The sequence below is a fragment of the Herpailurus yagouaroundi genome, unplaced genomic scaffold (assembly GCF_014898765.1).
Source record: "Herpailurus yagouaroundi ecotype Mexico unplaced genomic scaffold, PumYag 182, whole genome shotgun sequence".
In the NCBI taxonomy this organism is placed as follows: domain Eukaryota; kingdom Metazoa; phylum Chordata; class Mammalia; order Carnivora; family Felidae; genus Herpailurus; species Herpailurus yagouaroundi.
In genome coordinates, this window is record NW_024412413.1 from 24,540,191 (window position 1) to 24,555,310 (window position 15,120).

At 36.1% G+C, this 15,120-nt stretch overlaps 1 protein-coding gene across 3 annotated transcripts in view; it reads right to left on the reverse strand.

Moving 5' to 3' along the window:
• CFAP54 (cilia and flagella associated protein 54) overlaps positions 1–15,120 on the reverse strand; it is a 292,859-nt gene that overhangs the window by 238,864 nt on the left and 38,875 nt on the right. For all 3 annotated transcript variants that reach the window (XM_040491156.1, XM_040491155.1, XM_040491157.1), the window contains exons 10-15: positions 14,817–14,998; positions 14,570–14,735; positions 13,574–13,656; positions 7,773–7,907; positions 6,622–6,772; positions 2,355–2,431 (exon numbers count right to left, since the gene is read on the reverse strand). In XM_040491156.1, coding sequence (XP_040347090.1) covers positions 2,355–2,431; positions 6,622–6,772; positions 7,773–7,907; positions 13,574–13,656; positions 14,570–14,735; positions 14,817–14,998 — 794 coding nt within the window. The remainder of the gene's footprint in view (positions 1–2,354; positions 2,432–6,621; positions 6,773–7,772; positions 7,908–13,573; positions 13,657–14,569; positions 14,736–14,816; positions 14,999–15,120) is intronic.

Below are 15,120 nucleotides of genomic sequence, written 5' to 3' on the forward strand. Positions count from 1 at the left end.
TCTCTCTCTCTCTCTCTCTCTCTCTCTCAAAAATAAACATTTAAAAAATTTTAATAAATAAATAAATAAATAATAAAAATAAAAAGATTTCTCAATTCTAGCTCTTTTAAGACACAATACTACATAAAGAACTCAGACCTGCATCCCTTAAAACCTATACTCTTCAGAAGAAAGTAAATTCAGAATGATCATCCAGTCCTCCATTACATTCATGATATTTGACTGGTACCCAGTTATAGGACATGCATATTTTATGCATTAGAAAAATATCTTTTATACAAATGTCCTGAAGACACTTATTTTTAATCAAAAAGCAACATAGCATAGTGACTAAATGCCTGGATGTTGGAAGGCAACACACTTGAGTTCAAATCTGCTTACTGTGCAACATTGAGCAAAAGTTGGATGTGGTAGCGAAAATCATCACTATGACCACACAAATCAACTGGAGCGAATCTCACAAACACAAGAATACTGAGATAAAAAGCAAGCTGCAGAAGAGTACACACAGTATGACACTATATACATATATATAATACATATATTATATATTACATATATGTTAAATATACATATATGTTAACATATATGTTATATAATATATAATATCATATTATATAACATATGTGTTAACATATATGTAATATATTCTATTGTATATATTATTTGCTATATTATGTATTAAATATATGTAAATATATAATATTAGATATATTATATTATATTATATTATATTATATTATATTATATTATATTTAAAAACAATACTCCCTACTGCCTAGGAATACACACACATGTAAAAAAAAGTATGCCTAGAATTTATATCACTATATTTAGAATACCAGTTACTCCTAGGCAGGAGGAAAGGTGATATGATCGGGGGCGGGGGTCACTCCTTAGTGGAGAAGAGTTCCAGCTGTATTAATAATGTATTTTTTCTTAAGCTATGATGGGGAAATGGGTCTTCCTTATAATATTCTTTACAATTTGATGTCATATATTTCAAGTTGATTTTTCAGAGAAAATATGGTAATTACAAGTATTAATATCTAGCAATAAGAAAAGTGCTGATGGAATAATATTTAGTAAAAAAATATCAGAATGCTACTATGCTAAAAAAAATACCTAGAAGAGAATATAAAAAATAATAGCATTTCAGTCTATATAGTAAAATTGCTAATACAACTTTTGTAATTTAAAATTGTAGTTTTGGGGGCACCTGGGTAGCTCAGTCAGTTAAGTGTCTAACTTCAGCTCAGGTAATGATCTCACGGTTCGTGGGTTCAAGCCCTGCATTGGGCTCTGTGCAGACATCTCAGAGCTTGGAGCCTGCTTTAGATTCTGTGTCTCCCTCTCTCTCTGTCCTACCCCACTCAGGCTCTCTCTCTCTTTCTGAAAAATAAATAAACACTTAAAAAAATTAAAATTGTAGTTTTTCAATTAATCAGGCAAACCAAAATATAGATCACTGGCTTCCTCTCTAGAAAAGTATTTTTCGACAGTAGTCCAGAAGCACTAGTATCCTAAGTAGCTATTCTATAGGGGGTAAAATGGGCTTTATTTTCAGATAATAGAATATATGATATTCTATATCTTCTTCTTGGGAAAACCACAATACTTGGAAGCAAATGAATGCCTCTGAGAAGTCTTACAGTAAGGGACCTATTGCATTTAATCCAACATCACTCAAAGTTAGACCCTGGCAACCTTTCCTGAAGTATAGTGTCAGCATCACATAGGACAGACTTCGCAAAATGCTATTCTAGTTCATGTCTATAAATAAATAAATGTTTATAGCATATATGACACAGTGTCCTACGCTCCCATTCAGATCTATGGAACAACACAATCCTTGATGTACAGAAATAATTCAAATATTCTTAAAAAACAAAAGTAATCAAGAAGAGGAATGGCCATTTATCTCCCTCACCCCTTTCTCCTCTTAAGCTAACAATCAGTGAGAACTTGCCATGTGCCAGGGCCTGTTCTAAGTGCATTTTCAACAGGTAATAACACACAGAATTGGTCAGAGGCATATGCTGAGCAGGACATCTCTGCTTTATGAGTCCATGAATCACCACACATTCAAAATACCAATAGTAATATAACTACAAATCCTTTTAAGAGAATTTACTAGGTTATTTTTAAACCTGATTGGATTTTTTTCTAGAGTTAATGCAAAAACTAGAAAACATCCCCTGTAGTTTGCAATGTATGTAAAAACCATAAAATCTCAAATATTAAATATTCAAAATTACTTCTATAATTAACCATTACATATTTATAAATATAATATTATTTGAAAATTTAAATTCATGTTTTTAAGTATATTTTCTAAAATATTTTTGCAATACCTTCAATATTGGGAGAATTTCCAGGCTCCCTTTTGAAGTCTCAAGCAACCCCCCAGTCCCTTTCCTTAAAGATATCTCTGTGGGGGGGGGGCCCCCCGGGGCGAGGAAGAGGAAAAGAAGGAAAGAAGGAATGGAAGAGGAAGGGAGGGAAGAGAAGAAGAGGAGAAAAAAAGAGTAAAGTAGGAAGAAGAGGAGAGAGTAGGAGAGAAGAAACAAAGGGAAAGAAGGAAGGACCAGAGGAAATAAAAGAAGGAAGGAAAAAATGTAAACATAGCAGTGAATCATAATCCTAAAAAATGTTACACTTAATTGGTTACTTTTTTAATTACTCATGATTTTAGAAATGATTCAACACTTAGAAGTTGACTAAATACCAAATTATTTCTTCCATATAATTACATTTGATCTTTATATAAGTTCATTTAAAAGCATCTTGCAGTATGACAAATAGTTAAAACTATTCATTATTAACAAGGTAATATTATGGTAAAGAGACTGGTCTTTCTACATACTATAAAGTCCATTGTAAAGCATTCAGAAAACAGTGTAAAAGCCTATAGATTTGGGCAAATATCAGAGAAGGTTGGTTTGAGTTAAATATATGGCAATGCTAGTTTCCTATTTTAAAATGCTAGTTTAATAACTTAAACTAAATAATGCATTACTTAATAAACAGTCCAATAAACATTTTGAATCAGATTGCCATAATTAATACACAAGAATGATTTGTACTTTGTGTTTTATGTGCCAATGAGATGATGATAATAACAATGTTGGAAACATAAGAATTTATTTGTCTAAATGGGAACAATCCCTCCCTACATAAATGTAGATTTTTCTATTTATAAATGGATCATGCTCCAGTATTGATTAGTTCTTTAGAAATAAAACTTTTTTTCAATGAATCAGTAAATTGTATTTATCTCATTTATAATTAAATAGAGTATAAAATACAACAAAACAATAGTCTCCAAAAGTAATCAGTAAACAAAACAATAAAATTAAATAAGAAATAGATTTTTTAAAAAATAACCATTAGGCCTTTTGCTTTCAGTAACAGGTAATCTGTAAAAATTCTCCTCACTAGAGACCACTAGAAAAGCTGGTAAAAGGGATGCCTGGGTGGCTCAGTTGGTTAAGCATCCAACTCTTGGTTTCTGCTCAGGTCAGGATCTCATGGCTCAGTTCGTGAGTTGAAGCCCCATGTTGAGCTCTGTGCTGACAGTGTGGAGCCTGCTTGGGATTCTCTCTCTCTCTCTCTCTCTGTCTCTCTCTCTCTCTCTCTCTCTCTCTCCCTCTCTTTCTCTCTCTCTCTCTGCCCCTGCCCCACTTGTGCTCACTCACTCTCTCTCTGTCATTAAATAAATAAATAAATAAATAAATAAATAAATAGAAAAACAAAGCTGAAAAAATACTTTTTTCATCTGTAAGCAAAGAAGCTCATGAAAATGTAAAGAGAAAAGAGTATCAGCTGGCTCTTGGGAAGAGAGCCCAGGGAATACAGAATGGCATTAGAGCTATTTTCTCCACTGAGAACTTTTGTCAATTCTGGAGAGGAAAGTTGAGAAGCTGAGTGATGTTTCTGACAGTCCTGAGAACTCAAGCAACACAGATTAGTATCCAGGACCACCAAGGGTGGGAAGCCAGAAGGGGCTGTATCCCAGGAATTAGGGCAAATGGAAAATAATTCAACAAGAGAGCATCCCAGCTTCAAATTATCTCAATTTCTCACACTGGAATAATGGGATCCTGGAGTGACAGTGCCTTCATACATCTAGTAAAAGCAAGCATAAATCTTCTCTGGAAGAACATTAACGTCATCTGAGGCTTCAAATTATTTCTATAAAGTATTTAGCAAATATTTGATTGTGTCTACCACACAATCAAAAATAACCAGAGTAACCAAATAGCTGATGAAGTAATATCTTCACGTAAGCACTCAATATCATGAGTGCAGAAAGAATGACAGAAGTTAGAACCCCTTCTGGCTTCTCACCCCCACTCCTCCAGTAGCCTCCAACCAATGACAGACAAAAGTTGTATAAATATCTCAACCTCTCAGCTCTCTGTTCTATACAGTCCTAGAGGTCTCTCACGGGAATAAGCCCTAAGTCTACAACAGTAGCCTTCTCACTAACTCACTGTACCTTGTATTGCCTTCCTTTCCTTTTCCATCTCACTTCTCCACACCACCACCCTGCTTCCCTGAATAATATCCCAAATAAACTACTTCATTCAACAACCTGTCTCAGAAGCTACATCTGGGGAAAGGAACCTAGGAAAAAGGTCAGGTTGACAACACCTGAACTCACTGGTAAGTCTTTACAACACAACACGTGGGATAACTAGGCATTATATGCCTCCTGATTTAATGCAACAGGGAGTAAATAGCACCACCTGGGTCGTATTCTTGCCAAATGTGTAAGATAGTCACAAGAATTCTTTTTGATACGGTATCATTCAAATCTAAGCAAGCCTCTAGATCTACCTACCAGATAGAGAAACAAGTTAATCAATACCACAAGGACACAAACAGCTAAATCCAGAATGTGGGAAATCCTATAAGGTCATAAACCAACTTCTTCAAAAAATTGCTTGAAAAGGGGGTGAGGAAAAGAACTATTATAGAAGAGAGAGAGAGAGACTCAAGAAAAATGTAAGAAAGGAAAATGTGTGGGCTTATTTGGATCCTGACTGGAACAAACCAACTTAAGACATTTTTAATACAATCAGAAACATAGAAATTTTTCCTTAATTTTGTAAAGTATAGTAATAATGGCATTATAATTTTATAAAACCCTTATCTTTTGCATAGATAGACAAACTGACACACACACACACACACACACACACACACACACACACACACACACACACACACACACTGAGGCTTCTGCTGGTAAAATGACATGATGTCTGCTTTAAAACACTCCAGAGGAAAACAAGTGTTGCAAGAAGAAATGAAGATTGGCAAAATATTCACAATTATTGTTACTAGATGTACATGGTAACTTTTTTCATCTCTCTATATTTGAAATTCTGCATAATAGAAGTTTTAAAAAAGGAAAAATCACTTTAGGACAGGACATTTCAAAAAAACCAGGACTTCAGGCCACTGAATGTGTTAGACAGCCAGAGACCTTTACCCAGTAGTTCTCAAACTTGGATGTGTATCAAAATCACCTGGTAAACTATTAAAGACTAGAAAGGCCAGTCTAGATGAAATAGGATAGGATCTGGGCCTGTATTTTTAATAAGTTCCCAAGTGATACTGATACCAATAAAAAATTGAGAACCATGGCTCTAAAATTTCATCTGTAAAACAACACTCAACAACCAAGAATAGGCAGAGCCAGATTAGTGAATCTCTGGGAAAACAATTACTACAATAATTACTACAAAGTCCCTCAAACGTCATACAAACTCTGTAAGTGGGGTGAAATAGGAAAGTAAACACCCACTAATGACACCCCCACCTTATTCTTTACATATGAGATACCTTATAAAACAAATAGTTCAGGGGTTCAACCACAGGTAGAAGAAAACGGATCAGAGCATAAGGCTGGCACCCTCTAGAAGGCTAAGATGCTGGCAGAAAGGGATTGGGGCAGGGAAAGTAGGGAAGAGGGTGGGAAGTGAGAACAAATAAGAGGAAGATAAAAGGAACAGGGGAAAAGAGGAGAAATAGAATAAATGAAGAAAGACAAATAAATTTTAAAAGGAGAGAATCAGAAGAGAGGAGAGAATTAGAAAGGATATAAGATGCGGAATAGTGATCCACTCAACAGACATTTATTTAAGCTCCCAGTCTGTGTCAGGCAGTGTGGTGGGTACCAAAAATATACCGGCAACCAAAACATGCTCTCTTCCTTGAAGCAGCATACACTCTATTGGGAAATGGCAGAGGAGGAAAGGGGATAAAAGGGAGGAGAGAAAAGAAAAATGGAAAAATGGGGAAGAGGGCAAGAGGTGAAAGTGGAATGAGGAATGGAGAACAGGAATGCATGAGTAAGGAGAAGACAAAAGATGTATGTATGCCACGGAACCACAGAGCATGTAACCTCCTTTTAACATCCGCTGGGTTAAACCTGTATTATTTCTATCTCTGGTTATAAATCATCAAGGAAGCACTGTACTGAAAAGACTACTTTCCATTAACCGTAGCTATTCTGCATTCCCATTTATATTTACACGTTCATATTCTAAATTATACTTATACATTCATATGTGTGTTAATAACTTCATACTTTTTCATTCATTATATTACCTAGAGATTTTTTAAATTTTTTTCGTGGGTTTCCTAATGACTCCAATATTTCACTTAATTGTAATGTGACCTCTGCCACCACCACAACGTCAATGTCTTCCATTTTATAGCAGTGAATTACTTCATTTATCTGCCACAGAAGATAAACCCACTAAAAAGAGAGAATATACAGTAAAATCAATTAAAAGTATATTATATTGTAGAGTCACTTTTTAAAAAAAAAACTTAGGGCTTCCTTAAAATCATCATCTTCAAAACATACACAAATGTTAGACAGGTACACGCCCCTTATTAGTACATCTTAATTATAAATAATATAAAGATCAATGATCCTATCTATCTGTTTATATAAACTCATAAAGAAGATTCACCTAAGCTTATAATCTGCATATCTATAGCCATAATAAAAAATTTATCATCTTCCTTTTTAAATATATCAATAAAGATTATAAGTATCCTCAAAGTTCTCATTCTTCCTTCAAAAAGTACCCGTTATGATCACTATTAAAGTCCTCCAAAATAGTGAAGAGGAAGCAGGTGTTTCAGGCTCCATGCTAGGTGCCTTGCAGGCTTCATGCCTGTATCCCCAAAGCTTAGCACATCAAATTAGCCATCACACCTTGGGAGCTAAAATGAGGAAACAACATTGATGCACCCACATCATTACTTTTTCAGAGCACATGGTAAAACCATGCCCATGCACCCTATGTGCAACACATCCAATATGTTACTATTAAAATGTTTCCTCTTAAGTTTTGGGTTATGATATTCTCCTGCTCAACTTTCTCCTCTCCAGGAAAGAGCTCTTTGAAATAGTCTAAACATATTATTGTGGGGGGGGGAAAAAAACAAACCTAAAGCTCCTTCCTTATTTGTATTTTCTATTATTAACATTCTTAATGAGTTTAGCCACATTCATGTAACCTTAAATGCACTATATTTATTCCTCCCTTAAAAACCTGTGGCACCTTCTCACACCCCAAAACTAAATTGCAGCAGAAGTACAAAGAATACACTTAAAAGAAAGTCTCACTCAGCACCATATTTAAAGAATGTTATGCAGGTAGATAAATGGAAATTTAGATTTGAAATGTGAATCAAACTTAAATCAGCAATAATAAAAACAAGTGAAAGGAAACAAAAATGAATACTTTATTAGTGCTGATTTCCTGGATGAATTTTGCATAGTCATTTCTGGACATATTGATCCTCTGAATTCCTAATTTGCATTTCTGCCATAGGAACATTATCGTGTCCAAAACAATTTCTTTATCAGGCTGAGCATTCTGAAAACAAAAAAGGTAAAGTAAATTGGTAAGAATAATAAGATATACATATAGCTATATAGCATTTAGCATTTAATGTGTGCCAGGCACCATTCTAAGAGCTTTATATACCTATTGCAATGGACTGAATGTTTGTGTCTACCCAAAATTCCTATGTTGAAATCCGAACTCCCAATGTGATGGGAGGTGGGGCCTTGAGGAGGGAATTAGGCACGAATGTAAAGCCCTCAAGAGTGAGAACGCTACCCTCATGAAAGGGAAACCAGAGTCCATCACTCTCCTTCTGCCAAGTGAAGATACAGCGCAAAGACAGCCACCTATGAACCCGGAAGCAGACTGTCACCAGGCACCAAATCTGCTGGTGCCTTGATCTTGGATTTCTAAGCCTCCAGAACTGTGAGAAGGAAATGTTCCAGGTTTAAGCCACCTAGTCTCTGTTATTTTTGTTATAGAGTCCCCATAACAAAAAGACTAAGACATATACCAGTTAATGCAATCCTCATGGCATCCCTATGAAGTGATTGATATTACTATCATCCCCACTTTCCAGAGGAGCAAACTGAAGCACAAGATTAAGTAGTTTTTCCCAAGATGAAATGAATAGAAAGTAGCAGAGCCAGGATTCAAACCCAAGCAGTGTAGCTCCACACTCTCTTTTTTTTTTTTAATTTTTTAATTTTTTATTTATTTTTGAGAGACATAGAGAGACAGAGCATGAGTGGAGAAGGGGCAGAAAGAGGGGGAGGCACAGAATCACCAGCAGGCTCCAGGCTCCAAGCTGTCAGCATGGGGCCTCACATGGGGCTCAAACTCATGAACCAAGAGATCATGACCTGAGCCAAAGTCAGTCACTTAACTGACTGAGTCAGAATCCCCAGAGTCCACACTCTTAATGAATGCTCTGGGCCACTTCTGCCTCTCTAAAAATAAAAGTTACAAACATTTTTAGGCACATTATGTAAGCCAATTAGTTCCAACCAAATTGGAAAATTTTACATACTACTTTCTTCTTAAATTTTCTGCAGTTAAAATAATAAAGAATGGGGAGTGGAATGAACTAGTAACAGGAGAGGGAGTGGGGATCTGGGAAAGGATATAAACAAGGAGGAAAGAGAGACATGAAGAAACAACAGAACATTACACTGGGTATCAACAGATGAACTACACTGAGTATATCTCCTCTCAAAGCAGTTATTTGGCTCTTTTCAAAAGAAAAATGGAATGCATTATATCTGAACTGGAAAGGTAATCAGTTCATAATTAAAACACACCAAATCTTGAACTCCTTTGGGGGCCACGCTAAGACTTAATTTGCATATGTAGTACCTCGTATGGGAATGTAACAGAGATCAATAAATGTCTGTTGAATTGAATGAACTAAGGCATACATGATTTTTTTATTTTAAAAAAAAATTTTTTTAACCTTTATTTATTTTTGAGAGAGAGAGAGAGACAGAGCATGATCAGGGGAGGAACAGAGAGAGGACACACAGAATCTGAAGCAGGTTCCAGGCACCAAGCTGTCAGCACAGAACCTGACATGGGGCTTAGACTCACCAAGCACGAGATCATGACCTGAGCTAAAGTCGGACGCTTGACTGACTGAGCCACCCAGGTGCCCCAACATACATGATTTTTTTAAAAAGCTGGTAGTAAAAATTCCTTGCCCTTTTCAGCCTTGATTAGAATTTTTTGGTTTAACCCAAACAATAGATAATCCAGTTAAGAAATGGGCAGAAGACATGAATAGACATTTTTTCCAAAGAAGACATAAAAATGGCTAATAGACACATGAAAAGATGCTTAACATCACTCATCATCAGGGAAATACAAATCAAAAGTATGATGAGATATCACCTCACACCTGTCAGAATAGCTAAAATTAACAACACGGGAAACAACAGACATTGGTGAGGATGCAGAGAAACAGGAACCTTCTTACACTGTTGGTAGCAACGCAAACTGGTGCAGCCACTCCAGAAAACAGTATGGAGGTTTCTCAAAAAGTTAAGAAGGGGAAGGCAGGTGGCTCAGTCAGTTATGCATCTGACTTCGGCTCAGGTCATGATCTCGTTGTTGGTGAGTCTGAGCCCCACATCAGGTTCTGTGCTGATGGCTCAGAGCCTGGAGCCTGCTTCAAATTCTGTGTCTCCCTCTCTCTCTGCCCCTTCCCTGCTTGCACTCTATCTCTGTCTCTCAAGAAGTGAATAAATGTTAAAAAAAATATGTATATATAAAAAAGTTAAAAATAGAAATACCCTACAACCAGCAATTGCACTACTAAGTATTTACCCAAAGGAAACAAAAATGCTGCTATCGGCGTGCCTGGGTGGCTCAGTCAATTAAGCGTCAGACTTGGCTCAGGTCATGATCTCATGGTTCATTAGTTTGAGCCCCACATCCGGTTCCATGCTGACAGCACAGAGCCTGCTTGGGATTCTCTCTCTCCCTCTTTCTCTGCCCCTCTCTCTCTCTCTCTCTCTTGAAATAAATAAACATGTAAAAAAAAAAAAAAGAGTGGTGCAATAAAACCTTAGATTGCAAGTAACTTGTTCTGAGAGTGCTCCACAAGGTGAACAAACATTTCTAACAAATTTAAACTCGACAAAAGAACAATGTCTTGCAGTACAAGCAGTACATGATTCCATACATCACATAATCACAACTGAGCCAATGGTTCTAGAAATTCACTTTGCTACACAAATGCTTTGGATTACAAGCATGTTTCCAGAATGAATTATGTTCACAAACCAAGGTTTTACTGTATAAATATATACAATGAAATATTACTCAGGCATCAAAAAGAATGAAATCTTACTGTTTGCAACAATATGGATAGAGCTAGAATATTATGCTAAGCAAAGTAAGTCAGTTAGAGAAAGACAAATACCATATGATTTCACTCATGTGGATTTTAAGAAACAAAACAGATGAACACAGGGGAAGAAGAAAAACAAAAGAGAGGGAGGCAAACCATAAGGGACTATTAGCTATAGAGAACAAACTGAGGGTTGCTAGAAGGAAGGTAGGTAGGGGATGGGCTAAATGCATGATGGGAATTAAGGAGGGCACTTGTGATGAGCATTGGGTGTTATATGCAAGTGCTGAAATCACTAAATTGTGATCCTGAAACCAATATTATACTATATGTTAACTAACTAGAACTTAAATAAAAACTTAAAACAAACAAAAAAAGAATTTTGGTTTAGCTCTCCTACTATAATCATTATATTTACTATCAAATACAGTAAAACCTTGGATTGTGAGTAACTTGTTCTGTGAGTGTTCTGTAAGATGAGCAAACATTTCCAATAATTTTAACTTGATAAACAAGTGATGTCTTGCAATATGAATAGTAAGTCATGCCAAACATCACAGGATCACAACTGAGCCAATGGTTCCTCTCTCTCTCTCTCTCTCTCTCTCTCTCTCTCGCTACAGGATTGTGGGTGATTGTTTCCCATGCTTGGATGCTCAGTCTCAGGCTGTGGTGTTTTGCAGAAATCAGAAGTTGGAAGGTGCCCACAATTGGCACTAGTGTATTTTTTGTCACTTCACAGAACCTATGGACAGTCCTTTACTTTTCCATACAAGAGTAAGCTTAGGATTGCTTTGCTTCATTCTAGGTCAGGCTGCCTGCAGATATAGGCCCTTTCCTCTGCTACCTTATTGTCAGTTACACTAAGTACAGTACATCACAAGATTTTATTAATACTGTACTCTAATCAACATCCATGTGAGCGTATACAATGGCCCCCATGCAGAAAAAGATTCCATTGAGCCAAAAGACAGCAATAATTCCATTAGTGAGAGTGGAAGTCGGACACCTCTTCTCTCTTGTATCCCTCACACCAGCCACGAAGGTTTGCAAAGGTAAGTGCATTGTTTATTTTTCTTTATATTTCATATTTTTGTTATTTTGTATTATATTACAGTATTGTAATCATTTTTTTAATTTTATTTTTTATTTTTTAAAATTTACATCCAAATTAGTTAGCATATAGTGCAACAACGATTTCAGGAGTAGATTCCTTAGTGCCCCTTCCCCATTTAGCCCATCCCCTTTCCCACAACCCCTCCAGAACCCTGAGTTTGTTCTCCATATTTCTGAGTCTCTTCTCTTTTGTCCCCCTCCCTGTTTTTGTATTATTTTTATTTCCTTTCCCCCATGTTTATCTGTTTTGTCTCTTAAAGTCCTCATATGAATGAAGTAATATGATATTTGTCTTTCTCTGACTAATTTCACTTAGCATAATACCCTCCAGTTCCATCCACGTAGTTGCAAATGGCAAGATTTCATTCTTTTTGATTGCCAAGTAATACTCCATTGTATAGATATACCACACCTTCTTTGTCCAGTCATCCATCGATGGACATTTGGGCTCTTTCCATGCCTTGGCTATTGTTGATAGTGCTGCTATAAACATGGGGGTGCATGTGTCCCTTCGAAACAGCACACCTGTATGCCGTGGATAAATGCCTAGTAGTGCAATTGCTGGGTCACAGGGTAGTTCTATTTTTAGTTTTTTGAGGAACCTCCATACTGTTTTCCAGAGTGGCTGCACCAGCTTGCATTACCATTGTAATCATTTTTATATGAATATTTTGGGGTTGTGGAATGAATCATCTGAGTTTCCATTATTTCTTATGGGGAAATTCGCTTTGATATACAAGTGTTTTGGATGACAAGCATATTTCCAGAATGAATTATGCTCACAAACCAAGGTTTTACTATACCTTTCTTTCAAAAATTAAATGTCTGTCACAAGTATTTAATAAACCCAGAAAAATGGAAAACATATCAGGGGAACTTGTCAAGTTCCTCAGTGTAGTTGCACTTACCTGAATAAAAGTTAATACAATGCTCTATCATTGTGGTTTTCAAACATTTTTTTATAACAGTAAAACCAAATTTTCAAATGAAATTCCATCTCAACACTGTATATAAAACTAATTTAAAAAGGTAGGATGTTACTAACCAGTGCTGAGCTCCTGAGGAACTTCAGCAAAGCCCTGAGGATCCCTGGAATTGAGTTTTAATACCAGTGTTCTTCCAGTTTTACTTAAGCATTCATACCCACAAATCATCATTTCTAAATACTGGTCATTGTGTGCAAAGTGACTCCAAATAACCAGGGTTTGTATTCATGGACTGGAAAGCCATATTTCATTAAGAATGTTAACTCTAATTAAAACCACTGTCTCACTTCCCTCATTATTAGAAACATAGTGACTCTAGTAATTTTCCAAAAAGGAACAAAAGGACTTATTATCAAAAGAGACTTAAAAATCACAAGTCACGGGCACCTGCGTGGCTCAGTTGATTAAGTGTCCAACTCTTGATCTCAGCTCAGGTGATGATTTCAAGGCTGGCAAGTTTGAGCCCCGTAAGTTTGAGTGCTGACAGCATGAAGCCTGCTTGGGATTCTCTCTCCTCCTCCTCTATCTGCCCCTCCCCTGCTTGCACACTCTCTCTCTCTCAAAATAAATAAACAAACATTTTTAAAAAATCACAAGTCAGGCTTTAACTCAATCTCTTACTTAATGGTTAAACAACATAGAATTTTGGCAAGGTGCAATTCCTGTGATATTTTAGATCTGGCTTTCAATTAGGTATAATGGCCTCCTTCAACACTATTACAATCTATCCCAAAAAGCAATTTCACCTGGGGAGAGGCACAGACACAGGAGTACAAGGTTGCTGCCAAATGGAAAATGTCTTCTGAATATCCATAAGTCTTACAAGTATCTAATTCATAAAGTGGAGAAAAATCAATTAAAAATTTCAAGTAGAAAAGGCAGAGAAACACAGAAATTCTACAAAATGACATGAATGGTATCTGGGCAAATATCACATCAATAAGACTCTTTAAATGCTTCTACATGAAAACTAATCTAAGTGGGCTTTAATGCAATTAAAATAGACTATTATCATTAATCTGCAATCTGTATGCCAACTACATCCAAAATAGAATTGAAAAGGCTTGTAATATTAAAACACGTGTAAAATATGGCAGTTGAAATAAAAATAACAGAATTATCTATTCGGAAACCACTAAAAAACATGTATATCATTACTTAGTACAAACTATTTATTGCAATTGAACAGCCATGAAACATAAAACATAAAAAACAGATTAAATCATCCTTGTTGGTCTGAAAATAGAGGCTGCAGATTTGCAGTTCTATACGCAATAACTTTTAAAATGTTGGAATGAAAAACTCCCCCTACTAAAAAAAGATAGGAGACCACCAAATCTTCCCTTGCCAAAGTGAACTGATGGCATATGACTTACTGCCCTGCCGGTCTCTCATTTACCAACAAGGCACCAGCTAAGTAGAGCCTTATTCATCTACTCAAAATCATCACACAGAATAAAAGCCAGCATCGTTAGAAGGCATAGGAGTCTGCAGCATCTGGCACCCGGCTATTTCTCTGACCTCATTTCCTACCACATTCTCAAATTCCACCAGCACCACCAGTGCGCTCCAGCCATACACGCCCCCTTGCCACTCCTTCAACAATTAACACACTCTTGCTTCAGGGCCTTTGCACCTCCTGTTTCCTCTGCTTTGAACATTCTTTCTTTCACTTCACCTATAAAGAGCATATTTTATCAGATAAAAATTTTAATTTTTCAAAAAGGCAAATAAATACTTACCATGAAAACCGATTTTTTTAACATAAATTTGAGCTGACTGTCCTTCTTTGTAGTTTTCCATGGGAAAGACCATACCTTTGTTTCTCTTTACATTGATTAAAGGTTCTATTGCAATTAGAAGAATTAAATCCTTTTCTGCTTTCTTTAACTCTGGAGCATCCTGCCTCTAAGAGAAGTATATCCCACAATTAATAATTCAAAGCATCTTTAAAAAATAAAAACAAATTATTGGTTTTATATATATCACCTGGAGAAAATCAATAAGCTGCCCAGCTGAAGATTCAAATAAACTCCATTCCTCATAAGTAAAAGCTAGTTTTACAAATTTCACAGCAGCATCTATAGAAATAACATTTTTTCCTTTTATAATAAGTTGCAGAAGAGATGTTTGTGGAAAATCAAGCATTCCATCTGCACCAGTATTTGACACTAGAAAAGGGAAGAGAGAGGTTTGAATGTCATTCATGCAAAGAAATATTTTCTAAATATTAACTATCAGACTGCCAGGCACTAGGGAAACAATGGAAAAGAAGAAAACACAATCCGTCTTC